The sequence below is a fragment of the Homarus americanus genome, unplaced genomic scaffold, assembly GCF_018991925.1.
Source record: "Homarus americanus isolate GMGI-L3 unplaced genomic scaffold, GMGI_Hamer_2.0 scaffold31821, whole genome shotgun sequence".
NCBI classification, from domain to species: domain Eukaryota; kingdom Metazoa; phylum Arthropoda; class Malacostraca; order Decapoda; family Nephropidae; genus Homarus; species Homarus americanus.
Genome location: NW_024751282.1, coordinates 127501 through 154868, shown reverse-complemented (window position 1 = coordinate 154868; position 27368 = coordinate 127501). Strand labels below are relative to the sequence as shown.

General features: G+C 48.9%; 1 protein-coding gene across 1 annotated transcript in view; it reads left to right on the top strand.

Moving 5' to 3' along the window:
* LOC121854570 (mucin-2-like) overlaps positions 1-27368 on the top strand; it is a 123046-nt gene that overhangs the window by 17378 nt on the left and 78300 nt on the right. Inside the window, exon 9 of the mRNA XM_042349247.1 lies at positions 317-425. Within this exon, the coding sequence (XP_042205181.1) occupies positions 317-425 (109 nt within the window). The remainder of the gene's footprint in view (positions 1-316; positions 426-27368) is intronic.

Below are 27368 nucleotides of genomic sequence, written 5' to 3'. Positions count from 1 at the left end.
AATTTGTACCCCCATTTGTTGTACCCGACACAGTTTGTACCCCCGGCTTGTATACCCCATTTTGCAATTTGTACCCCTCATCGGTTGTACCCACCCCTCAGCTTTGTTGCCCCACACAGTTGTTCTTTCCCCCATTTGGTTGTACCCCCTAGTTTGTACCCCACAGTTTGTACCCCCACGGTTGTACCCTACGGTTGTACCCCCACGGTTGTGCCCTACACGGTTGTTACCCCCGACACGGTTGTACCCCCAACACAGTTGTACCTCCCACATTTGTACCCCACAGTTGTACCCTGACAGTTGTACCCCCACACAGGTTGCCTCCCAATTGTACCCTTTGGTTGTACCCCCACGTTGCACCCCGACACAGTTGTACCCACAGTTGTACCCCCACAATTTGCCCCCACAGTTGTACCCCCGACACGGTTGTGCCCCCTCACACGGTTGTACCCCACAATTTGTACCCCCGACACGGTTGCCCCCCCTCACAGTTGTACCCCCACAGTTTGTACCCCCTGACAGGTTGCCCCCCCTCACAGGTTGTACCCCCACAGTTTGTGCCCCCGACACAGTTGTACCCCCCTCCCACGGTTGTACCCCCACGGTTGTGCCCCCCTGACACAGTTGTACCCCCTCCCACAGTTGTACCCCCACGGTTGTACCCCTGACACGGTTGTGCCCCCCTCCCACAGTTTGTACCCCCACGGTTGCCCCTGACGGTTGTACCCCCCTCCACAGTTGTACCCCCACGGTTGTACCCCCACGGTTGTACCCCCACGGTTGCCCCCCACGGTTGTAAGCCGCACCCCTGACACAGTTGACAGGAGGCTGACTTGTGCTGTACCTGTGATGGACAAAATCCAGGAAGACTTGCCCTGACGTGTCGTATACCAGCGTGCGTGACGAACCGTGGAAAAAACATCATCTAGCGTTAAAAACTCCCGGGCGTGGAACACAACCTCCCCCTACCACTACCACCACCACCACTACTACCACTACCACCACCCACCACCCACTACTACACTACCACCTCACCACCACCACCCTACTACCACTACCACCACCACCACCAGCGTCACCACCACCACCACCACCCTACCACTACCCACCCACCTCCCACCACTACTACCACTACCACCACCACTACTACCACTACCACCACCGCCACCACCACCACCACCACCTGCCTACCACTACCACCACCACCTCCACCAGCCTCCCACCCCACCCACCACCAAGCTCCCACCACCACCACCAGCCACCCACCACCACCACCAGCCTCTCCCTACCACCAGCCTCCACCACCACTACCCACCAGCCTCACCACCACCACCACTACCACCAGCCTCACCACCACCACCACTACCACCAGCCTCCACCACCACCACCACTACCAGCCTCACCACCACCACACCACCACTACTACCACCACCACCAGCCCCCACTCACCACCACCACCACCAGCCTCACCCACCACCACCACTACTCACCAGCCTCACCACCACCACCACCAGCGCCAACCACCACTACCACCAGCCTCACCACCACCACCACCACCAGCCTCTCCACCACCACCAGCCTCACACCACCCACCACCAGCCTCACCACCACAGCCTCCACCACCACCGACGACGCTTACCAACACTATTAGTTTTTTTTTTAAGGAGTTAGGTTGGTTTTGGTTAGAGAGTAAATTAGGTAGTGGACTAGATTTATATTTGAGGCATCATTATTATTATTATTATTATTATTATTTTATTATTATTATTATTATTATTATTATTATTAGTATTATATTATTATTATTATTATTATTATTATTATTATTATTATTATTATTACGCTTTTATATAAGATTAGAATTACCTAGTATACAGTGCTGGAAAACTGATATCTTAATACTTTTACCACCACACGAGCAATGGTCTGTGAGTTACCGGGTCGTGTCAGGTAGGTCGACCACCACCACTCAGGACGTGCCCAAGTGCCACGCGGTGCTGCTGGTGACAGGGCCCTCTCCTATTAGGCCCAAGAATGATCTAACCTGACAATGATAAGGAGGCTCCATTGGGCTTTAGTGGCTCATCAGTATAGATTCCTTTTAGATCTGGCAACCATTAGGGCCGAACATGGGCCCCATGTCTGGTTGATTGCAACATAAGAACATAAGAATGGAGGAAACTGCAGCGGGCCTATTGGCCCATACTGGGCAGTCCCATTTACACCCAACCCCTATTGCTCATATATCCACCCAACCTGTGTTTGAAACTATCCAGCGTATTCGAGTTAATGATGATATTTGGTAACTTGTTCCACTCGTCCACTACTCTATTTCCAAACCAATGTTTACCTATTTCGCGCTTAAATCTAAATTTGTCTAATTTAAAACCATAGTTACGAGATCGCTCCTGGTTGGGTAGTTTGAGTACCTTTGTAATGGCCCCTTTGTTTATCCCTGACTTCCATTTATACACCTCTATCATGTCGCCCCTCACTCTACTTCTCTCAAGGGAGTGCAAATTAAGATGCTTTAACCTGTCTCTGTACTCAAGGTTCCTAATGCCCGGGATAAGTCTTGTCATTCTCCTCTGAATTCTTTCTCGGGATTCTATATCCATTCTGTAATACGATGACCAGAATTGAACTGCGTAATCCTGGTGAGGTCTCACAAGAGTAAGATATAGTTTTAGGATGACCTCGCTAGCCATGTAACTAACACTCCTGTGTATGAACCCAAGTACTTTATTAGCCTTGTTTCGAGCAAAAACACATTGTTTACTTGGCTTAAGATTCCTACTCATCATTACTCCTAAGTCCTTCTCACATTCGGATTTCTCTATAGCATCGCTGTTCATCTGATATCTGGTTTCTCTTTACATCTCCTAGACTAAGTACTTTACATTTGTTCACATTGAATTTCATCTGCCATTTTTCAGACCATTCGAAATTTTAGATCAGCAATTTTACTTATGTTGCCCGTCTATGCCGATATCTATGTCATTTATGTATATAATAGATAATAGTGGTCCAAGCACTGAGCCTTGGGGTACTACACTAGTGACGTTACTCCAATCTGATTTAGTGCCGTCGCTGTTTCCTGTCCTGTAACCACGCACTAATCCATTTTAGAATATCTCCTTTAATGTCATGAGCCTCCACTTTTCTTATTAGTCTTTCGTGGGGGACTCTGTCGAAGGCTTTGCTAAAGTCAAGACATACCGTGCCCCTCGTCATTGATTCGAAAACAGCTGAAAAGAATGGTAATAGATTGGTTAGACATGGACGCCCACTTGTGAAACCATGTTGGGAATCATTGATCAACTTGTGCTTTTCCAGGTGATTTCGAATAGAGTTTGAAATTATTGCTTCCAATAAGTTGCCTACAATTGGTGTTAAACTGACTGGACGGTAGTTAGAGGATAGTGATCTATATCCCTTCTTGAAAATCGGTATTACATTCGATATCATCCAGGATTCTGGTACTATACCCGTTTTTAGGGACATGTTAAACAAATTTGCTAAGGGCATACTAAGCTCTTCCTTTAATACTCTGGCAAATATCTCATCAGGACCTGGTGACTTATTAGGCTTTAACTTGTCTATTTACTTACTAACATCGTTACTGGTCACTACTATCTCGCTTTATCTATTTTCTTCCTTATCTCTGTATTGAGTCAGTGCCTCGGGTATCATATTTAAATTTTCGGTGGTGGTTGTGAAATATTTATTCAGATTATTGCTCATTTCTCTGTCGTTATCAGTTAGCTCCCGGTATCTGACTGTATTGGTCCAATCTTTTTGTGTTTTAGTTTGATACATATGGAAGAATCCTTGAGGTTTGACTTCGCCTCCGTTGTATCTTCAGGTCATTATTCCTCTTTGCTTTTCTTATCTGGTGTAACCCTACTGGCCAATACCCTATAATAATCAGAGGTAAACTTCACCATGATTTATTCTCCTACTACTTCCCTCCTGTTCATATATTCTTTAATAATTATTTATCCATTTAGGGTCATTCTTGTCTGATCTGAGTTTTCTGTATGGTATGTTCTGCCTTTGTGCATGTAACTCATTATTTAAATTGTTGTGGAACTCGTCAACCTCAGATCTCGTGATCAGGTTATCCTCAACCGTCATATTTTGTGAGGTTATCGTTGTCAGGTCTCAGTAAGAGTGAGGTCGCCCTCTGTGGGTACATTGTTTGAGGTCGTGTAATTCATCCCCAAACTTGATATCCCTTCTCTCAGCTGCCTTTTCATCCTATCAAAGTTTGCCCTTCTGAAATCTGGGACTTTTATGGAATTTTCCTTGCGACTGCCATTAAATTCTAATTGGAATCTTATTTCTTTGTGATTGCTGTTAGCTTAGTTCGTTCCCTACCTCGACGTTACTAGTGAGGTTTTCTCTGTTTGACAGAACTAAATCGAGTATATTATTACCATTTGATTATGATGTCAGGACTGACAATTTTTGTATGATAATTATGAGTTTTGGAAAAATTTTATTATTATTACCAGGATTGATGATAATTATGACCAGAGTAAGGAAGTATACGAGGTAGTTATTGGTTTACTTATACTGTATATAGCTACTGGAGGGATGTACACTATACAGTATTATATTACCCTAGAGTTTTATTCTGAATTACCAATTTTACAGAGTCATTAGTTAATATGGTTATTATATATAAGAAACATGAACTCCTCTAAGTAGGCATTTGAGTCTGCAGCGTTCAGTCCAGAACACTTTTTGCAGCAATGGAGAAAAGTCTGTCTACTGGAGCTGATACTGGTATGGCCAGGTATTGGAAGGCTGTGTAGTGAGCTTGTCTGGTTGTGTTGCCAGCAGAGAAGGGGATCAGGTTCATCTCCAGATGTTTGTTGGCACACGCAAGACAATACTGGGGTGGATGGGGTCAGGGTTAGCCTGCACTCTTTCTTTGGTGGTTGAGAGATGTCATTCCCAGTAGTGGACACGGGAGGGACAAGTTCTGCAACTTTTTTAAGCCAGAAGGACTTTCATGGTAGGAACCTGGTATGGTACACACCAGTCCAGCCTGAAGCTTGGGTCTAGAAAGGAAGGTAAGTGGAAGGTCTCCTTGTGTTCATACTGTACATCCTCAGTCCCGAGCCTCTTGTCAACAGAGAGTGGTCAGCATCTTCCCTCTATATATCAGAGACAATTGCTGCAACTCAGTCTTCAGTCCTATCATGTAAGGAATCACTTTACTGGTTCTCTCCCTGGCACTAGTCAGTCACTACCTCAAAGCGTGTGAGGATATATGGTTTTTTTTTTGCCCCGGTATTAAGTTCGTTCTTGTTAAGCTCAACTGAGTAGGCCACCCTAATAGGTTTAATGCTAAGAATTGAACGGAAGGAGCATTCTGTTGCTGCTCTCCATCGGGTAGTTTGGGGTCGACACGTTGCTCACCCTCAGGGAATGAGAGGAAAAGGCAGAGTGACGGATATGAGACACCACCCGGGAGGCTTTGGTAATGGTGGTGGATCCAAAACCAGTTTCCTCCACGTCATCTTTCACGGCATTCTGTAAATTGTGAAGAGAACATCCAACACGTTCAGCAGCTCAGACAAAAGATGCAGGAGTGTGTTAGTGTCTAAAAGAATGTTAACTGCTTCTTCTTCATCATCAGAGTTATCAACAGCCTCACTCAACCCCGGGATAGTTACAAATACTTTGAACATGTTACTGGCACTGCCCGTTATAATAGTGACGACCTATAAGTTGAAACTTGTGATAACATCTCAATGAAGTGGCATGTAACTCCAGTGTAGGATCACATGTGTACTGGTCCACATGACTGCCAGGACGGAGGTGTTTGGTGAGGTGAGGGTGATCGTTGACAGGCATAAGTACTTGCAGCTTGGGATGCTGTAAGAGGGTTGAACCTTGACCACCAAGCCCCGGAATTCAGTGTCGTCAGCCCTAGAGCGAGGCTGGAGAAGGCTGGCTAGCACTGAGGTGCACTAGCAGCTGACTCATCACTAGCTGGCGGGGCTCATTCTTACTATTGACGCCGCCGGTCAGTTTTTCTTCCTCTTCTTTCTTCCATCTTGACTTGAAGGATTTCTGATAAGTCTTATGATCTTTGGGAGTTGCTTGGTCCAAAATCAGAGGCCATCTTAGCTAGTATAGACTCCGGGCGATGAAGGTGTACCATCACATGACCTCTTTAATTAAACAAACAACATATGAAAGCTTATCTTCATGTGGGTATGGCAGTGTGAAGTGCGGCAGAGATCACCACTAACATTACCTCTCACTTAGAGCAGTAGAGGAACCATGGCAGTGGTCAACATTGGGAGGCTCCACAGTGAGTGTCAGCTGGTGAGTGGAGGCAGGCACCCACTACAGTACCAGTCGGTGGCTATTATTATACTCCTGTCCGTCTTACAACCCAAGTACCACGCAATGAACAAAACATGCATTTTTATTTATTTTTTTTGCACAGTATGACCACCGGGACACATGTCACTGACCCACATCCGGGGCCTGGGGTTGGGGAGAGGGGTGAAAATATAATATAATATATATAATAATAATAAGAAGAATATTTAATAACAATTAGTACATAAGATAAACAATTATAACCAAAAAATAAAAATACTAATAACATAAATAAATACACAAACGAAACAATAAATGAAGGAGTGAGAAACAATATATGTATGTTGTGTTGTCAATGGTAAGAGAAACAATTGAGACCCTGCAATTGTGTGTAAATGAGGCAGAAAGTCAGATCAGCAACCTGGGACTTGGTCACATATGGCAGCAGGGTCTACCATTAGACAACACATTATGCTTCCAATATCTTCCCAGGCGGTAGTACCTCCCTGTTTGGTAGCTGCCTACTACCTACTACCTAATTGATTATGATCATAATTATCATTATTACATTTTAAAAGTCCTCATTTCATTATGATTATGATAACATTCCAAAAATGTTGACTATGATTTTGTTATGATTATAATCAACAATGATAATTTTAATTACAGTCCATTCCATCTCTAAACACACACACACACACACACACACACACACACACACACACACACACATCCCCTACAACTAGTTTGGCCGGCAGCTATATACTGCCTTTGACCAGGTGAGCGGACAGACCCCATATAAAATTGCAATTCTGCCATCACCCCTACTGACAACACTCCCTCCCCTGTTTGGTAGTGACAACGCCTCCCCGTTGTTTATGTGAGAGAAGAGACACAAGTACCAGTGAGGGAGGTGGTAAGTGTCACTGAATTTAAAGTATAAATAAAATATGTCTCGGAGATGAAACTCAAATACGGATTTTTCCACGGTATAATTGTTGCTTTGTCTTAAGCCACCTGGGAGAATGTTAGGTACACACACACACACACACACACACACACACACACACACATCTCCCCAATCCCTCCCTCACCCTCACACCACCTCTCACTTCCCCTCACTCTCACACCATCCTCCCTTCCCTCCTCTCTCACACCACCACCTCTCACTTCCCTCACACCCTCACCATCACCTCACTTCCCTCACCTCACACCACCACCTCTCACTTCCCTCACCCCAAACCATCCTCTCACTTCCCTCACTCTCACACCATCACCTCTCACTTCCCTCACTCTCACACCATCACCCTCTCACTTCCCTCACTCTCACACCATCCCCTCACTTCCCCTCCACTCTCCCGCCACCTCTCACTTCCTCACTCCCACACCCTCCTCCACCCCTCCTCTCCCCACCTCTCCCCACTTCCCTCCCCTCCACACCATCCTCTCACTCCCCTCCACCATCACCTCTCACTTCCCTCACCCTCCCACACCATCACCCTCTCACTTCCCTCACTCCTCCACCACCACACCTCTCCTTCCCTCCTCTCCCCACCTCACTTCCCTCTCCACACCACCACCTCTCACTCTCCCTCACTCTCACACCATCACCTCTCACTCCCTCACCTCACACCATCACCTCCCCTTCCCCAACTCACACCATCACCCCCTCACTCTCACACCACCCTCCCCACTACACCACCACCTCCCACTCCCCCACCCCACCACCACCCCACCCCCCCACCTCACACTCACCCACCCCCACCCCACACCCCACCCACCCCAACCTCCCCACTCCCCACCCCACACCACCTCCACTCCCCACCCCACACCACCTCACTCCCCCCACCCCACCCACCTCCCTCACTTCCCCTCTCACACCCCACCACCCCCCACTCTCACACACCCCTCCCTCCACTCCCCTCACCTCACCTCCTTCACTTCCTCACCTCACACCACCACCTCACCTCACTCACACACCATCTCACTCTCCCTCACTCCTCACCACCACCTCTCACTCCTCACTTCACCCCACCTCACCTTCACCACCCATCACCTCTCACTTCCCCCATCACACCACCACCTCTCACTTCCTCATCTCACACCATCACCTCACTTCTCACACTCCACCTCACTCTCACACCCATCACTCACCTCACACCACCCCACTCCCCACCCCAACCACCTCCCGCCTCACCTCACACCCATCAACATCCCACCTCCCCACTCACACCACCACCTCCACCTCCTCACCCCCACACCACTCTCACCTCACTCACACCACCACCTTCACTTCCTCACTCACACTCCACTCTCACTCTCACTCACACCATCACATCTCACTCTCACTTCCACCACCACCTCTCCACCTCATCTCACACCATCACCTCACTCTCACCCACACCATCACATCTCACTTCCTCACCTCACACCACCATCTTCACTCTCACCTCACACCATCACCTCTCACTTCCCTCACACCACCATCTCCTCACTCTCCACTCACACACCATCACTTCTCTCTTCCCTCAATTCACACCATCACATTCACCTCTCACTCACACCCACCACCCTCACCTCACTTACACCGACGTCGCCACCATCTCTCTCCCTTCTCGTGTGTGTGTGTGTGTGTAATAATAATAATAATAATAATAATAATAATAAAATAATAATAATAATAATAGTAATAATAATAATAATAATAATAATAATAATAATAATAATAATAAACGGTTTATATACAATTAATATACAAGTAATATAAGTGATACAAATATGATATATAATAACAAGGTGGGGAGAAGGTTATACTACAGGGCATTTTAACGTACTTTCAGTGCAAAAGGTAAGATTGACTGGGAGTGAATACACTGGTTGATTACAAGTTATTGATAATTTTTACAATGGTTGGGACACCATGTGTGTGTGAGACAGTATATTCTACCTGCTTGAAGAACAGGTGTACAGTAGCACACACACACACATCATTATCACACACACACACACACACACACTAACAGTAACAGGTGGGGACAAATTTTAATTAGTAAAGCTCTGGCAAGTGTCAACAGACAGAACATTTGCATACGTTGATTACTTTTTATTCTCCTGCATGCGGTGGTATAAGGGATGGTGTGTGTGTCTGTCTGTCTGGTCCTGTCTTACCGCACGCTAATAAGACCGCCTGCTAATATCTACTACCCCTGGAGTGTGTCACCTCTTGTTACTGTACGATAGTTTGGGTTGGCGGCATGGTCATAAATGATGTTGAAGCTCCGTGTTGTCATGTGATCAGTACTGGCGGACGTATGATATTTCGTAATTTCTTCTTTTGAATACAAACCCTTCTTCTTGTCACCTCCTGAGAATCACCCCAGGTGGAACCATTACCCCAGGGAACCATCACCCCAGGGGGACCATATCACCCCAGGGAACCATCACCCCAGGGAACCATCACCCCAGGGAACCATCACCCCAGGGGGACCATCATCCCAGGGGAACCATCACCCAGGGGTTATCACCCCAGGAACCATCACCAGGGAACCATCACCCCAGGGGGCCATCACCCCAGGGGACCATCATCCAGGGAACCATCACCCCAGAGGACCATCACCCCAGGGAACCATCACCCAGGGAACCATCACCCCAGGAACCATCACCCCAGGGGGACCATCATCCCAGGGGACCATCACCCCAGGAGGACCATCACCCCAGGAGACCATCACCCCAGGGGAACCATCACCCCAGGGAACCATCACCTCAGGAGGACCATCACCCCAGGAACCATCACCCCATAGGGAACCATCACCCCAGGGGGAACCATCACCCCAGGGGACCATCATCCCAGGACCATCACCCCAGGAGGACCATCACCCCAGGGGAACCATCACCCAGGAACCATCACCCCAGGGAACCATCACCAGGGAACCATCACCCCAGGGAACCCTCATCCCAGGGAACCATCACCCCAGGAAACCACCCCAGGAAACCATCACCCCAGGAACCCATCACCCCAGGGGATTATCACCCCAGGGAACCATCACCCCAGGGGACCATCATCCCAGGGGACCATCATCCCAGGGGACCATCACCCAGGAGGACCATCATTCCAAGGAACCATCACCACAGGAACCATCACCCCAGGGAACCCTCACCCCAGGAAACCATCACCCAGGGAACCATCACCCCAGGAACCATCACCCCAGGAACCATCACCCCAGGAAACCATCACCCCCAGAAGCCATCACCCCAGGAACCCACCCAGGAACCATCCGGGGAACCATCACCCCAGGGGAACCATCACCCCAGGGGACCATCACTAGGGGAAACCATCACCCAGGAACCCATCACCCAGGGAAACCATCACCCCAGGGAACCATCACCCCAGGAACCCATCACCAGGAACCCATCACCCAGGGGAACCATCACCCCAGGGGACCATCACCCCAGGGGACCATCACCCAGGGAACCATCACCCCAGGAACCCATCACCAGGGGAACCATCACCCCAGGGAACCTCACCCCAGGAACCCATCACCCCAGGAACCCATCACCCAGGGGAACCATCACCCCAGGGGACCATCACCCCAGGAGCTGTTAAGCCCAAACCACGGGGGAAGTCGGTGTGCTGTGGACGGTTGGACAAACACTGACCCATTTACCGTATAAATATTAATGTAAAAACCGTTAACATTCAACTTTTATCTTATATGCAAAACAAAAATCTATGTGTGTATATTATGCATTCACTTTATGGTATAATCTTGTGTTTAGGTAAAAAACATATATTCATGAAATGCTGTTGTCAGGAGATGGTGTCAGTGCTGTAGTGTTGGTGTCAGTGTTGAGTGTTGTGTCAGTGTTGCAGGGTTGGTGTCAGTGTTGCAGGGTTGGTGTCAGTGTTGCTGGGTTGGTGTCAGTGTTGCTGGGTTGTGTCAGTGTTGCTTGCTGGTGTTGCTGGGTTGGTGTCAGTTGCTGGGTTGGTGTCAGTGTTGCTGGGTTGGTGGCCAGTGCTGGGTTGGTGTCAGTGTTGCAGGGTTGGTGTCAGTGTTGCAGGGGTTGGTGCAGTGTTGCCGGGTTGTGTCAGTGTTGCTGGGTTGGTGTCAGTTGCTGGTTGGTGTCAGTGTTGCTGTTGGTGTCAGTGTTGCTGTTGGTGTCAGTGTTACTGTTGGTGTCAGTGTTGCTGGGTTGTCAGTGTTGCTGGGTTGGTGTCAGTGCTGGGTTGGTGCCTGTGTTGCTGGGTTGGTGTCAGTGTTGCTGGGTTGGTGTCAGTGTTGCTGTTGGTGTCAGTGTTGCTGGGTTGGTGCAGTGTTGCTGTTGGTGTCAGTGTTGAGTGCTGGTGGGGGGCAGTGCTGCTGGTGTCAGTGTTGCTGGGTTGGTGTCATGTTGCTGGGTTGGTGTCAGTGTTGCAGGGTTGGTGTCAGTGTTGCAGGTTGGTGTCAGTGTTGAGGTTGGTGTCATGTTGCGGGGTTGGTGCTGCGCTGGGTTGGTGTCAGTGTTGCAGGTTGGTGTCAGTGTTGCTGGGTTGGTGTCAAGTGTTGAGTTGGTGCAGTGTTGCTGGGTTGGTGTCAGTGTTGCTGTTGGTGTCAGTGTTGCTGGGTTGGTGCAGTGTTGCTGTTGGTGTCAGTGTTGCTGTTGGTGTCAGTGTTGCGGGGTTGGTGTCAGTGTGTTGCTCGGTCAGTGTTGAGGGTTGGTGTCAGTGTTGCAGGGTTGGTGTCAGTGTTGCAGGGTTGGTGTCAGTGTTGCGGGGTTGGTGTCAGTGTTGCTGGGTTGGTGTCAGTGTTGCAGGTTGGTGTCAGTGTTGCGGGGTTGGTGTCAGTGTTGCTGGGTTGGTGTCAGTGTTGCTGGGTTGGTGCTGAGTGTTGCAGGGTTGGTGTCAGTGTTGCTGCTGGTGCAAGCAGGTTGGTGTCAGTGTTGCAGGGTTGGTGCAGTGTTGCAGGGTTGGTGTCAGTGTTGCTGGGTTGGTGTCAGTGTTGCAGGGTTGGTGTCAGTGTTGCAGGGTTGGTGTCAGTGTTGCAGGGTTGGTGTCAGTGTTGCAGGGTTGGTGTCAGTGTTGCAGGGTTGGTGTCAGTGTTGCTGGGTTGGTGTCAGTGTTGCAGGGGTTGGTGTCAGTGTTGCTGGGGTTGTGTCAGTGTTGCTGGGTTGGTGTCAGTGTTGCTGGCAGGTCAGTGTTGCTGGGTTGGTGTCAGTATGCAGGGTTGGTGTCATGTTGCTGGGTTGGTTCAGTGTTATGTTGGTGTCAGTGTTGCAGGGTTGCGCTGAGTGTTGCAGGGTTGGTGTCAGTGCCGTGGGTTGGTGTCAGTGTTGCAGGGTTGGTGTCAGTGTTGCAGGGTTGGTGTCAGTCAGGGTTGGTGTCAGTGTTGCTGGGTTGGTGTCATGTTGGGTTGGTGTCAGTGTTGTCGGTTGGTGTCAGTGTTGCGGGGTTGGGTCAGTGTTGCTGTGGCTTGGGTGTTGTGGGTTGGTGTCAGTGGCAGGGTTGGTGTCAGTGTTGTGTGTGTGTGGCTGGTGCTGGGTGTTGCAGGGTTGGTGTCAGTGTTGCAGGGTTGGTGTCAGTGTTGCTGGGTTGGTGTCAGTGTTGCTGGGTTGGTGTCAGTGTTGCAGGGTTGGTGTCAGTGTTGCAGGGTTGGTGTCAGTGTTGCTGGTTGGTGTCAGTGTTGCAGGGTTGGTGTCAGTGTTGCATGGGTTGGTGTCAGTTGCGGGGTTGGTGTCAGTGTTGCTGGGTGGGTCAGTGTTGCAGGGTTGGTGTCAGTTTGCAGGGTTGGTGTCAGTGTTGCTGGGTTGGTGTCAGTGTTGCAGGGTTGGTGCTCAGTGTTGCAGGGTTGGTGTCAGTGTTGCTGGGCTGGTGTCAGTGTTGCAGGGTTGGTGTCAGTGTTGCTGGGTTGGTGTCAGTGTTGCTGGGTTGGTGTCAGTGTTGCTGGGTTGGTGTCTGTGTTGGGTTGGTGTCAGTGTTGCAGGCTGGTGTCAGTGTTGCAGGTTGGTGTCAGTGTTGCTGGGTTGGTGTCAGTGTTGCAGGGTTGGTGTCAGTGTTGCAGGGTTGGTGTCAGTGCTGGTGGGTTGGTGTCAGTGTTGCAGGGTTGGTGTCAGCGGGGTTGGTGTCAGTGTTGCTGGGTTGGTGTCTGTGCAGGTTGGTGCAGTGTTGCAGGGTTGGTGTCAGTGTTGCTGGGTTGGTGTCAGTGTTGCAGGGTTGGTGTCAGTAAGGTTGGTGGCACTGTTGCCAGGCCTGTTGCAGGGTTGGTGTCAGTGTTGCTGGGTTGGTGTCAGTGTTGCTGGGTTGGTGTCTGTTGCTGGGTTGGTGTCAGTGTTGGCAGGTTGGTGTCAGTGTTGCTGGGTTGGTGTCAGTGTTGCTGCTGTGCAGTGTTGCAGGGTTGGTGTCAGTGTTGCTCGGCTGTGCTGCTGCTGTGTCAGTGTTGCTGGTTGGTGTCAGTGTTGCTGGGTTGGTGTCAGTGTTGCAGGGTTGGTGTCAGTTGCTGGGTTGGTGTCGTGTTGCAGGGTTGGTGTCAGTGTTGCCGGTTGGTGCAGTGTTGCTGGGTTGGTGTCAGTGTTGCTGTTGTGTCAGTGTTGCTGGGTTGGTGCTGTGTCGCTGTTGGTGTCAGTGTTGCAGGGTTGTGCCGTGCTGCTGGTTGGTGTCAGTGTTGCAGGGTTGGTGTCAGTGTTGCTGCTGGTGTCAGTGTTGCTGTTGGTGTCAGTGTTGCTGGGTTGGTGTCGTTGCTGGGTTGGTGTCAGTGTTGCGGGTTGGGTCAGTTCGCTGTTGGTGTCAGTGTTGCTGGGTTGGTGCTGTTTGCAGGGTGGTGTCATGTTGCTGGGTTGTGTCAGTGTTAGGTTGGTGTCAGTGTTGGGGTTGGTGTCAGTGTTGCTGGGTTGGTGTCTGTTGGGTTGGTGTCAGTGTTGCAGGGTTGTGTCAGTGCTGCAGGGTTGCGCTGGTGTCAGTGTGCCAGGCTGGGTGTCGCTGGGTTGGTGTCAGTGTTGCTGGGGTTGGTGTCATGTTGCAGGGTTGGTGTCAGTGTTGCTGCTGGTGTCAGTTTGCAGGGGTTGTGCCAGTGTTGCTGGGTTGGTGTCAGTTGCTGTTGGTGTCAGTGTTGCGGGTTGGTGTCAGTGTTGCTGGGTTGGTGTCAGTGCTGCGTTGGTGTCAGTGTTGCTGTTGGTGTCAGTGTTGCTGGGTTGGTGTCAGTGTTGCAGGGTTGGTGTCAGGTTGCTGTTGGTGTCAGTGTTGCTGGGTTGTGTCAGTGTTGCCAGTTGGTGTCTGTGTTGCTGTGTCAGTGTTGCTGGGTTGGTGTCAGTGTTGCGGGTTGGTGTCTGTTGCTGTCAGTGTGCTGGGTTGGTGTCAGTGTTGCTGGGTTGGTGTCAGTGTTGCTACGGGTCAGTGTTGCTGCTGGTGTCAGTGTTGCAGGGTTGGTGTCAGTGTTGCTGCTGGTGTCAGTGTTGCTGTTGGTGTCAGTGTTGCTGCTGGTGTCGTGCTGCAGGTTGGTGCAGTGTTGCTGTTGGTGTCAGTGTTGCATGGGTTGGTGTCAGTGTTAGGGTTGGTGTCAGTGTTGCTGGTTGGTGTCAGGTGGTGTTGGTGTCGACTGTTGCTGGTGTGTCAGTGTTGCAGGGTTGGTGCAGTGTTGCAGGGTTGTGTCAGTGCGGGGTTGGTGTCAGTGTTGGTAGGGTTGGTGTCAGCAGGTTGGTGTCACCTGCTGGGTTGGTGTCAGTGCAGTGGTGCTGGTGCTGTGTTGCAGGGTTGCGTCAGTGTCTGCTGGGTTGGTGTCAGTGTTGCAGGGTTGGTGTCAGTGTTGCAGGGTTGGTGTCAGTGTTGCTGGGTTGGTGTCAGTGTTGCAGGGTTGGTGTCAGTGTTGCAGGGTTGGTGTCAGTGTTGCGGGTTGGTGTCAGTGTTGCAGGGGTTGGTGTCAGTGTTGCAGGGTTGGTGTCGTGTTGCTGGGTTGTGTCGTGTTGCAGGGTTGGTGTCAGTGTTGCTGGGTTGGTGTCAGTGTTGCTGGGTTGGTGTCAGTGTTGCTGGGTTGGTGTCTGCTGGGTTGGTGTCAGTGTTGCGGGGTTGGTGTCAGTGTTGCTGGGTTGGTGTCAGTGTTGCTGGTTGGTGTCAGTGTTGCTGGGTTGTTCAGTGCTGGTTGGTGTCAGTGTTGCTGTGGGGTGCATGCTGGGTTGTGTCAGTGTTGGGTTGGTGTCAGTGTTGCAGGGTTGTGTCAGTGTTGCAGGGTTGGTGTCAGTGTTGCAGGGTTGGTGTCAGTGTTCTGGGTTGGTGTCAGTGTTGCTGGGTTTGTTGTCGGTGTTGGGTTGGTGTCAGTGTTGCTTTGGGTTTCCATGTTGCTGGGTTGGTGTCAGTGTTGCGGGGTTGGTGTCAGTGTTGCTGGGTTGGTGTCAGTGTTGCTTAGGGTTGGTGTATTCTGGTTGGTGTCAGTGTTCAGGGTTGGTGTCTTCGGGTTGGTGTCAGTGTTGCTGGGTTGGTGTCAGTGTTGGGGTTGGTGTCAGTGTTGCGGGGTTGGTGTCAGTGTTGCTGGGTTGGTGTCAGTGTTGCAGGGTTGGTGTCAGTGTTGCTGGGTTGGTGTCAACTGGGTTGGTGTCAGTGTTGCTGGGTTGGTGTCAGTGTTGCGGGGTTGGTGTCAGTGTTTTGAGGGTTTCATTGTGGTGTTTCAGTTGTTCAGGGTTGGTGTCAGTGTTCAGGTTGGTGTCAGTGTTGCTGGGTTGGTGTCAGTGTTGCAGGTTGGTGTCAGTGTTGCTGGGTGGTGTCAGTGTTGCTGGGTTGGTGTCAGTGTTGCTGGGTTGGTGTCAGTGTTACAGGGTTGGTGTCAGTGTTGCAGGGTTGGTGTACTTTTGCTGGGTTGGTGTCAGTGTTGCAGGGGTTGGTGTGTCGTGTTGCAGGGTTCAGTGTTGCAGGGTTGGTGTCAGTGTTGCAGGGTTGGTGTATGCTGTTGGGGTTCGGTGTCAGTGTTGCGGGTTGGTGTCAGTGTTTAGGGTTGGTGTCACTGTTCAGGTTTGGTGTCAGTGTTACAGGGTTGGTGTCAGTGTTGCTGGGTTGGTGTCAGTGTTGCAGGTTGGTGTCAGTGTTGCGGGGCAGCAGGGGTTGGTGTCAGTGTTGCTGGGTTTGTCAGTGTTGCTGGGTTCGGTGTCAGTGTTAGGGGTTGGTGTAGTGTTGCTGGGTTGGTGTAGAGTTGCGGGTTGGTGTCAGTGTTGCAGGGGTTCATGTGGTGTGGGGTTGGTCAGTGTTGCTGGGTTGGTGTCAGTGTTGCTGGGTTGGTGTCAGTGTTACGGGGTTGGTGTCAGTGTTGCTGGGTTGGTGTCAGTGTTGGGGTTGATGTCAGTGTTGCTGGGTTGGTGTCAGTGTTGCAGGGTTGGACTAGGTTGTTTCATTGCCTTAGGTTGGTTAGGATAGTTAGGTTAGGATAAGTTAGTTTAATGTTAATTTGGTTCAGGTTCGGTTGGAGTTAGGTTGGGTTAGGTTGGGTCAGGTTAGGTTAGGTTAGGTTGGGTGACAAGGGAGGAGAGGTAGGGAGGGAGGGAAGTGACAAAGTAGGAGAGGTAGATGGAGGGAGGGAAGTGACAAGGGAGGAGATAGAGGAAGGAGGAAGTGACAGGGAGAGATAGAGGAGGGGAGAAAGTGACAAGGAGGGAGATAGGGGGAGGAGAGGGAAGTGACAAGGGAGGAGATAGGGGAGGGAGACAGCAGAGAAGAGGAAGTGGATAGAGGAGGAGGTTTGGGAGGCAGAGGGGGAGGTTGAAGGGGGAGGAGATGGTGCAGGGGAGAAGGAGGAGGGGGCGGGGTTGAGTGGTAGTCAGAGAAGGCAGAGAGAGAGAGTTGCTATTTTATTTTACTTGCAGCTACTTTATTGTGCACCCCACACTCATCCTGTGAGCGGTAGCGCAAAAGGATTACAAGTAGAGTTTACAAAGGGTCATAATAATTAACCCCCGTTGTCAGATATTATGGCACTGAATGTTACACAGTATTTCATTTACATTATTTGTTTAGTTCTATACATAAAGGTAACTTATTCACAAATGCGTGAGAACAGGCGTGTGAGGCAGTATGTCTGGCCTCACACTTTGTTATTCACATTTACGTGGGAGGTATTCAAGCACATTGTGTGTTTGGTTCTGTACATGAGAACTGATATAGTGCAAAAAAAGTGGATACAATCTTAATATGTCGGCTATCACGCCATTAGAGATGAAGTGTTGTGCCATTTCACACACAGTGTGCGATATACCAATGGGTATATTCTCCAGATCGTGGCACCCAGAGCATGGCAGCTGTTTGTGATATGTGTTCTTGTGTTTTGATCGGAGCACCCTTGGTCCACCCAACTGTTAATGGGTACCTAACTTTACTGTCGAGTGTACTGCCGACCATCTGGCCTGTGAGACTGGTCCTCTATTTTGTGTGTGTGTGTGTGTGTGTGTGTGTGTGTGTGTGTGTGTGCACACACACACACACATACACACACACACACTACACAGGGTGGTGAAATGCGTCTAGTGTGGCAGCATTATGTTAGTGTTAAGGTGCAAGCACTGCTTGCTCCCTCTCGCTTTCAGCTGCCGCTGTTGGCTAGCCCTCGTGGCGAACAGGGAAGCAACTTACATAAGTCTTCCCCTGCCAGTACACAGCCTCCTCACCATCAAGACTCCTGCTGTGCCTCCTCGTGGCAACACATGGTAACTGGGTGCCTCGTGGGCCCAGGCTAGATCGGCAATAGATCTCAGGTAGCAGTGGGCCGCAGAGGGATGGCGCATAGGCTCACTGGCGCCTACCAACCACCGCCCTGCTGCCTTGCTGATTAACCTTGGCAGGTATAAGGCTACGGGAGTAAACCCCAAACGAAAAATCTGCGGTGGAGCCTCGCATCAGGCAGACATCTTTACAGAGCTCCAACAAGACCCCAGTGGCGGTGTAGGAGGAAGAGGTGACCACCATGAAAACCCAATGACTACACCAGCGGACGAAGGCAATTCATGATGGACAGGCTACCAAGACAAAACCCAACAAACTGGGCTATCGGCAGTCCATTGCAACTCTCCCTCTCCCCAGTCATTGCAACACTTGCACCACTGGATCAGGAAAAAGAAGAGCCAAGATGTGTGGTTGCAGCCTGCGCTCCTGCCTCATCACATAAATCAACTCTCACGCAGCCATCACCCAGCTCATCATACCTCTCATCATCATAAAAACCCCTTATACCCCCCAAAAGTCCAATGGCGACGGGCCGAGTTGCGACAGGGACAGGCAGAGATGACTGCCGTAAGTCTCTAGTCACAACCCTGCACATGGGCAGCACAGATAAGATGGTCGTTTATGCACTGGGATCTAGGCAGCAGTGCAATCCGGTCCTGTCTGAGCATCCCTTACAAGGAGCAACTCTGCTCACCCCACACGGGGTGGGGGCTAGAAAAGGTGCCCTAAACATAGCCTGCAGTCGAAAACACAATCAAATCCAGATCCAAACAAAAACAACCCATGCAGCCTCTTATGGTCGCTGCATGGAATGTCAGGACACTTATGGCTACTGGCACAAATGCACGCCCTGAAAGAACTGCCCTTGGCAAAGAGCTGGCGAGGTATAACATCGACATAGCCATCAGTGAGTCCTGGCTCCCAGATGAGGGCCAACTCACAGAACGTGGGTCTGGCTACACCTTCTTATGGAAGGGTAAGCCTGCTGTGGAAGAAACCGCATTTATGGAGTTGGCTTTGCCATGCTACTGAAATGCCTATTGGGATCACGGCGCTAATAATCGCTCCGAGTCACTGAATCACTCTCATCATGCCTTCTTCATCAGTGCATACCCCAACACTGGATGCACTGGATGACATCATGAGCACTTTTATACCGACCTTGACAGAGTGCTAACCTCTATCAGAAGACAAAGTTCTGCTCCTTGGCGACTTCAATGCCAGAGTTGGCAGAGATGCTAACATTTGCCAGGAACCATAGGGAAATGGACTAGGCAAGTGTAATCCCAACGGCCTTACTCCTTCTCAGCAAGCGCTGCTCATATCCTCACTATCACCAATACCTTGTTTAGCCGACAAGTTCAGGGATCGTGGCAACACCCCGATCAAACACTGGCATCTCATTGACTACATGTTCACAGAAAAGATCGCCGAGATGTCCTCATCACCCGTGCCATGCGTGTCTCAGACCACTGTGACACTGATCATCGTCTTGTCAGATCCAAGCTCTCACTTCAAGTTGCCCCAAAAAGAAGAAGGCAGCAAGCTCCAGAAGAGGTTTTAATACTAAGCGTCTGGAGGATTCAGCGGTAGCACATGTTTTCAGAGAGCAGCTCGAACCTGGGCTTATAAACAACCCAACAGCAAACAACGTGAATCCCAGTGCCGAATGGGATACTCTTAAAACTGTTTTGACTAAGACCTGCAGAGAGACCCTCGGCCAGATCAAAAGAATACATCAGGATTGGTTTGATGAAAATGACCTGGCAATCAAAGTACTCATCAATGATAAACGTGCTGCTTTTACTGACTGGCAAAACAACCCTCAGTCTCGGACCAAAGCTGATACCTTCTGCAAGAAGAAAGCGGCAGCCCAGCGGAACCGCAATCTAAGAACGACTGGCTTAAAATAAAGCATGTGAAGCACAAACTTGCAGATCAGCAAAAGATGCGCCAAATTTTTCATTTCCACTAAAACATTTTATGGGCCAGTAACTCGTGAGCACCCCTCCGCTCACCTGGCGGTAACCACATAATTAAAGACGACGAAGGCCTCCTTCAGTGCTGGAAGAGCACTACCATTCATTGCTTAACTGAAACACCGATGTGGATGTCCTGACTAGCAGGTCCCTCAGCATCCAGAGCTGACCCACCTCAGCTATCCTCCATCCTGGATGAGGTACTACTGCCATCAAACAGATGAAAATAACAAAGCCTCAGGGCCTGATGGAATCCCAGCCGAGGTGCAGCAGGGAACCTCTGCTTCCGGCCATCTCCTCTCCTGGAGAATATATGGAAAAGGAAATCCTCAAGCTCTTAAAGATGCCTCCATTGTCCAAAATTTATAAAACAGGATCTGTCAGACTGTGGCAACTACGAGGATCTCGCTGCTGTCGTAGCTGGCAAGATTATCGCCCGAGGTCTCCTAAGCAGACTTCTTCTGATGCGGAAAACTTCCTCCCAGAATCTCACGTGACACCACTGACATGATCGCTTGCCCACCAGATACAGGAAAAGTGCGAAAGAGCAGCGTCGTGACCTGTACGTGGCTTTCATCGACCTATCCAGGCCTTTGACTCGGTCAACAGGAAGCCCTCTGGTGGACCCTCAGCCGTTTGGCTGTCCACCAAGAATCATCGCCATTGTGAGCAACTCCCACGATGGCATGAACAGCAGTGTTCTGCACAACGGCATCAGACAGAGTTCTTCCCCATCCAAACAGGGGTTAAGCAAGGGTGTGTACTGGCATCAACTCTATTTTCCATCTTCTTGGCTACCTTCCTTACTCGTGCCAGTGCCAATTTTGCCAGTGGGGTGAACGCAGAGTACCGGGTGAAGGGTCTTTTCAACATAAGACGACTCCAGGCAAGAACAAAGGTGCCGGCAGCTTCCATTACTGAGATTCAGTATGCAGACGACCTCACCCTTGTTGCTCACACAGAACACGACCTACAGGAGAGCCTGAACACCTATGCAGATGCGTATGCACACTTCGGCCTTGAGGTGCATGTACGAAAGACTCGGATTCTCTTTCGACCTGCCCTTGGTTTAGACACACCTCCACCATCCATCCAGCTTAATAGTACTATCCTCTCTAGTGTCGACCATTTTCGGTATCTCGGCTCACCCTGACCTCCACCGTACATCGATGAACGGATTCATCATCACTTTTTTTTTTTGCATCCACCAACAGGTGTAAGGTGAAGCGCAGAAGCGTTTACAGCGCCCAACAGGGAAGCATGCTAAGTTCATGCTTGCCTTATGTCCGATGAGTTAAGGGCGTAGAAGCCTGAAGAGTCAATAGTTTTATGTCTAAGCAAGTTATTGGAAGCTCCAACAACTTGTCCTGAATACGAATTTGGAACTTTCGATTTACAGCAGGTACCTACTATGCTTCTAGGTGAACAGGGACCAGGGGGACTAGGAAGAGTGTCCAAACAACTTCCGCCGGCCCGGGAATCGAACCCGTGACATCTTGCTTGCGAGCAAGGCGGTACCGCTCACCAGCGCCCCAGATCGGATCAGATGTGCATCTCAAGCCTTGGGCGGACTCCGAAATCGTGTCTTCAGCTGTAGGGAGCTGAAATTATCCTAAAAGCTGCATATATATCGAGCAGTGGTCCTGCCCACCCTACTATATGGCAATGAGACATGGGTCACATACAGGAGGCACCTCAAGGCACTTGTAAACTTTCACACCAGTAATCTACGTTCCATCCTCTGAGTTTGGTGGGAAGATAAGAGAACAAATGCCAGTATTCTCGCTGACACCAACTGTAGGAGCATCGAGGCTGCCATTATCCATGAACAACTACGTTGGACTGGCCATATTACCCGCATGGACGATAGTAGACTGCCAAAGCAGCTGCTTTACAGTCACCTAATGAATAGTAAACGTAACGCTGGCGGGCAATTGAAAAGGTATAAGGATAGTCTTAAGACAAACCTGCCTCACCTGAGAATCGATTACTCCACATCGTAACGCTTGGAGAAGCACCACACAAGAAGGTGTCAATACTCCAGAGTTAGCCCGACTTCAAATCGAGGCAGACAAGAGCCAACGTCAAAGACGCTGCCACCGCCCCTCCCACAGTAGATGGAGCCCTCCACATGTGCAACGAATCTGGACGACGCTGCGGGTCCCGGATCGGCCTCTTTAGTCACCTCAAGACTCACAAACCTAGGTGACATCCCTAATAACTCATATCATTGTATCATAGCTGGATGATCGTCATACTCGATTCCGGGTTACAGCAAAGTAGTAGTAGTGTGTGTGTGTGTGTGTGTGTGTGTGTGTGTGTGTGTGTGTGTGTGTGTGTGTGTGTGTGTGTGTGTGGACCGTAAATACTTTTATTATTTTGTTTCTATTATTATTGTTGTTGTTTTGTTACTATTATTATTATTATTTATTATTATTATTATTATTATTTTATTATTATTAGTATTAGTATTATTAGTAGTAGTAGTAGTAACAGCACCGTTTTAATTTTATAAAATAGAAATAATGATAATAATTCCAACTCACAACACTCACCATCCACAACCACAAAGACGAGTACAGTACAGTACAGCACAGTGCATTAAAAGTACAGTACAGTACAGCACAGTACAGTACAGTCCAGTACAGTACAACACAGTACAGAGTACAGTCCAGTACAGTGCAGTACAGTACAGTACAGTACAGTACAGTACAGTGCAGTACAGTACAGTACAGTAAACACAACACAGAACAGTGCAGTACAGTGCAGTACAGTACAATGCAGTACAGTACAGTCAGTACAGTACCGTACCATACACTACACTACAGTACAACACAGTACAGTGCAGTGCAGTGCAGTACAGTACAGTACAGTACACTACCTACACTACAGTACAGTGCAGTGCAGTGCAGTACATTTACCTCATCACTATACCTATAACTTGCTGGTGTTGAGGAAGGCTCTGGAGGGGGTATAACCTAACAACTTCTCCGGTGTATACCACTAATACTTGGCCAGAGTGGGATGTCAAGGTCCTGTAGTGTCTAGTTCTTGGTATTTTGAACAAAAGGTCAGGTCAGGTCAGGTCAGGTCAGGGAGGTTTGAGTTGGGTTAGTGAGTGTGTATAAGTACCTGACCCTATAGTAAAATGATGTGTGGTGTGGTGAGGGTGATTGTATGATTAAATCTTAACGTAGCAAAGCAACAATCCACATTAGCTCCGGACCTCCCAACAAAATCCTTGGGAGTTGTGGTGTGGGGTGGCGTGGTGTGGTGAGGGTGTGGTGTGGGATGGTGTGGTGAGGTGTGGTGTGGGGTGGGGTGGTGTGATGTCGTGAGGGTGTGGTGTGGGATGGTGTGGTGAGGGTGTGGGGTGGTGTGGTGAGGTTGATTTGATTTTTCCTGGCTTGGGTAGCGGTTACTTTATTGTGCACCCCACACTCATCCTGTGAGCGGTAGCGCAAAAAGGATTACAGAGTAGGGTTGGCAAAGGGTCATACACAACCCCGTTGTCAGGATATTATGCACTGAATGTTACACAGTATTTCATTTACATTATTTGTTTAGTTCTATTAAGTACAAGGGTAACTTTTATTCACAACTGCGGTGAGTACAAAGTGGGAGGCAGTATGTCTTCATTTCAGCTACTTTGTTATTATTATTCACATTTACGTGAGAGGTATTCAAGCACATTGCGTATTTGGTTCTATACATGAGAATTGATATAGTTAATAAGTGCAAAAAGCGGATACAATCTTAATATGCCTATTATCTTGCCATTAGAGATGAAGTGTTGTGCCATTTCACACAGTGTGCTTGGACCTGTCCCTAAAGGTTCTATCTTCACACAGTCGAGGACGGTAGCTATGTGGCCATATGTATGGCCACACACTTACATTTAGTTTTGTTTACATCTGTTTGAGGAAACAAATCACCAAAGGTACTATATCCCAACCTTAAATTGAAGGTTACAACATCTTGTAATCTAGTGATCTTGTTACTTGCTCCATATACATGTTTCACTTGGATACATCTCTTCATCATGGTAACCTATGGATCGATAGTGCCTGTTTGCACTTGTCTACTTGCGTCAAACTCCATCAATAAGTTCTTTCCTAATTACAGTTTTGGGCGGTTCTTTTGGACAGACCCAAATTGTATTCAACGGTGTCTTTGTTAGACGCGAGTTTGGGTGAGGGCATCAACTCTGGGTCAAGTGTTTTATGAGGCCTATAGAGAGGATCCACAATAGTTTGACCCCACACTCCCTGGTCATCAAGGCACGCATATTTGTAAGTCTGGCTTGAGAGACAAGAGCGTGACAACCTGAGTCGAGGGCACCTGGCGGCGTAGTGAGGATAGAGAGTCAGTGATGATGAGACTGTTGGGTAACAGGGTTTAAATGCATTAGCTGTGAGTATGGCAACTTAATTCAGTTTGTAGAGTGGGATGCCCAGTTGTTAATTCTAACTCTTTTCTCAATTATATTACCGTTAGGTTGAGTCACAACAATAGCACTTCTCCAGCCCTCCCACAGTATGGTGTTTAGAGATCCATCAGTGTAGATGGTCTGTGTGATATTATCATCAGTCTGTAGAGTGTGTGTGTGTTCCGGGCAGCCTTAATTTGGCAGTGTGTTGAGAGATAAAATGCTTTGTATAATAAATTTTTAGGCGGATATGTCGGTATTGTATATCGAAGGGAACTGTCCGCCAGGGTGGCAGGAAGCGCTGTTGTGTCTCAACTTTGTACAGGTGGTCTAGTTCAAACATCTTCATGTGTAGCTGTAGTTGATCCATTTAGACTCAGTAGTCCCATGGTTCATACATTCTAGCAATTTTAAGGAACAATGTTATCAGGATCACCACGCAGAAGCCTCCTGTGGCTACCATGAGGTTGACTTCAATTATTCTATCTTTTAACACTGCGCTCTAGTTCTTTCCTCATATTAAGTACTTTAGTGCTCATGGACATCCCAGGATAAATTCTGGAGGGCTTTATTTTGCATTTTCGAGCTGTCAACGGCCTTTTCCCGTCACGAATGACCAGGGCTGGTGCGTGGTAATCTATCAGAGATCTTATATAGCCTAGGCATTGGTTTTAACAATTTAACATAGCACCATAGTGCGGGCTGTACCGCTACACTTCTAAGAGGTCTCAGTCTGTCAGTACATTGGCGGGTTAGCTGTTGTATGGCAGGTAGGGTACAAGGGACGGAAACACCAAGATATTTAAAAGAAGAAAACATAGTCAAGCTAGTGTTGTTACTCTATCTTGAACTTGGCGGGGTTGCGTTTGCGGTTACCAGTTTGTTTGTTTGTTGAACACCTTTTGTTTCTTCTCAGTGGAGATAATAAGACCGAGGTGTTCACAGGCTGCGTATACATGGTTCAGGTGGTTTGCATTTCACGATGAGTTTTGCATGTATAAGAATATCATCAGCATAGCTGATTGAGATATTGCTGCTGTCTGGTATTAAATTTAATAATGCATTCATAAGAACATTGAACAAAGTGGGGCTAAGTACTCCACCTTGAGGGGTACCAAGTTGCATATCTTTAACTTCACTCTTTGTAACCCTGAAACAGTGCAGCAGCCCTTCTGTTGGTTAGGGTAACCACTTATCCAGTGTAACAGCCTACCTCCTATATCCATTTTGGCTAGCGTCTGTACAATATCAGCTGCCTATTGGCAATATCAAATGCAGCTTTTAGGTCAAGAAATGTGGTGTATTCGTGCTCTTCATCACCATGCACAGTTAGGAATGGTGATGCAATTATGTACACCTTTACCATGGGTGAAGCCATTTGTGTTAGGAGACATGTGTGTTCTGGATTCTATATAAGACATCTGCCAAGAACCATCCTCTCAAGGGTTTACACAGGCAGCTGGTTAGTGATATGGGGACGAAAAGCATCAGGCTGTCCTGGTTTCGGCATTGGCACAACAATACCGCTGGTCCATGATGTGGGTAGCTGGCCTCGGCATGACTCATATTGCACAATACCAACAATGGATTGCCTGGCACGCGCCTTAGTAGTCTAATGATGTTGTAAGTGACCTTCCTCTCCATAGGGAAGTAGACCTACCCTGGCGAGGGCGGCAGGCGTCAAGCTCCCCACTCAGTATATGGAACATCACACTCATCGCAAGTTAAGGTTTGCTCCAGCATAAAGCCATTGAAGATTACTTCTTCTGCAGACTTCGCATCAAGGAGTCCCCGAGTCCTAGCTGGTAACATGTCTATAGCTCGACATTACGAGCCCACTTTTGTTATTAGCTCATTCGACTTTGCAGAGGTTTGGATGGGAGACGTGTCTTCTGCTTTTACCTCTGATTATGTTTATGTCTTTCCAGGCTTTGTTGAGGATGTGTGTGTTGGTTCAGGTTGTTGACATAGGCGTTCTCCATGCATTTTGTCTGAGTTCGTTTACACGTTCCCTGACAGCAAGGCGGGAAGCTTGATACAATTGTAACATTTGGAGGTGTTCTAATTTGTTCAGGGTTCCTACCCACCCCCTGACCTGACCCTAGCCCTGAGTTTTTTCGGTGTGGGGTGGGGTGGTGTCAATTTGGTGTGGGGGTGGGGTGGTGTGGTACAGTGTGATATAGGAGGTACAGGACAACATAGTGTGGCAGAGGACAACATAGTGCGGCAGAGAACAACATAGTGTGGCAGAGAACAACATAGTGCGGCAGAGGACAAAATAGTGTGGTAGAGACAACATAGTGTGGCAGAGAACAACATAGTGCGGCAGAGGACAAAATAGTGTGGTAGAGACAACATAGTGTGGTAGAGGACAACATAGTGCGGCAGAGGACAACATAGTGCGGCAGAGGACAACATAGGGTAGGCGAGAGAACAAACATAGTGTGGCAGAGAACAACATAGTGTGGTAGAGGACAACATAGTGCGGCAGAACAACATAGTGTGGCAGAGAACAACATAGTGCGGCAGAGACATAGTTGGCAGAGAACAACATAGTGCAGAGAACAACATATAGTGCGGCAGAGGAGAAAATAGTGTGGTAGAGGACAACATAGTGTGGTAGAGGACAACATAGTGCGGCAGAGAACAAATATAGTGTGGCAGAGAACAACATAGTGTGGCAGAGAACAAACATAGTGTGGTAGAGGACAACATAGTGCGGCAGAGAACAACATAGTGTGGTAGAGGACAACATAGTGTGGTAGAGACAACATAGTGCGGCAGAGAGCAACATAGTGTGGTGAGACAACATAGTGTGGCAGAGAACAACATAGTGCGGCAGAGAACAACATAGTGCGGCAGAGAACAACATAGTGCGGCAGAGAACAACATAGTGCGGCAGAGAACAACATAGTGCGGCAGAGAACAACATAGTGTGGTAGAGAACAAC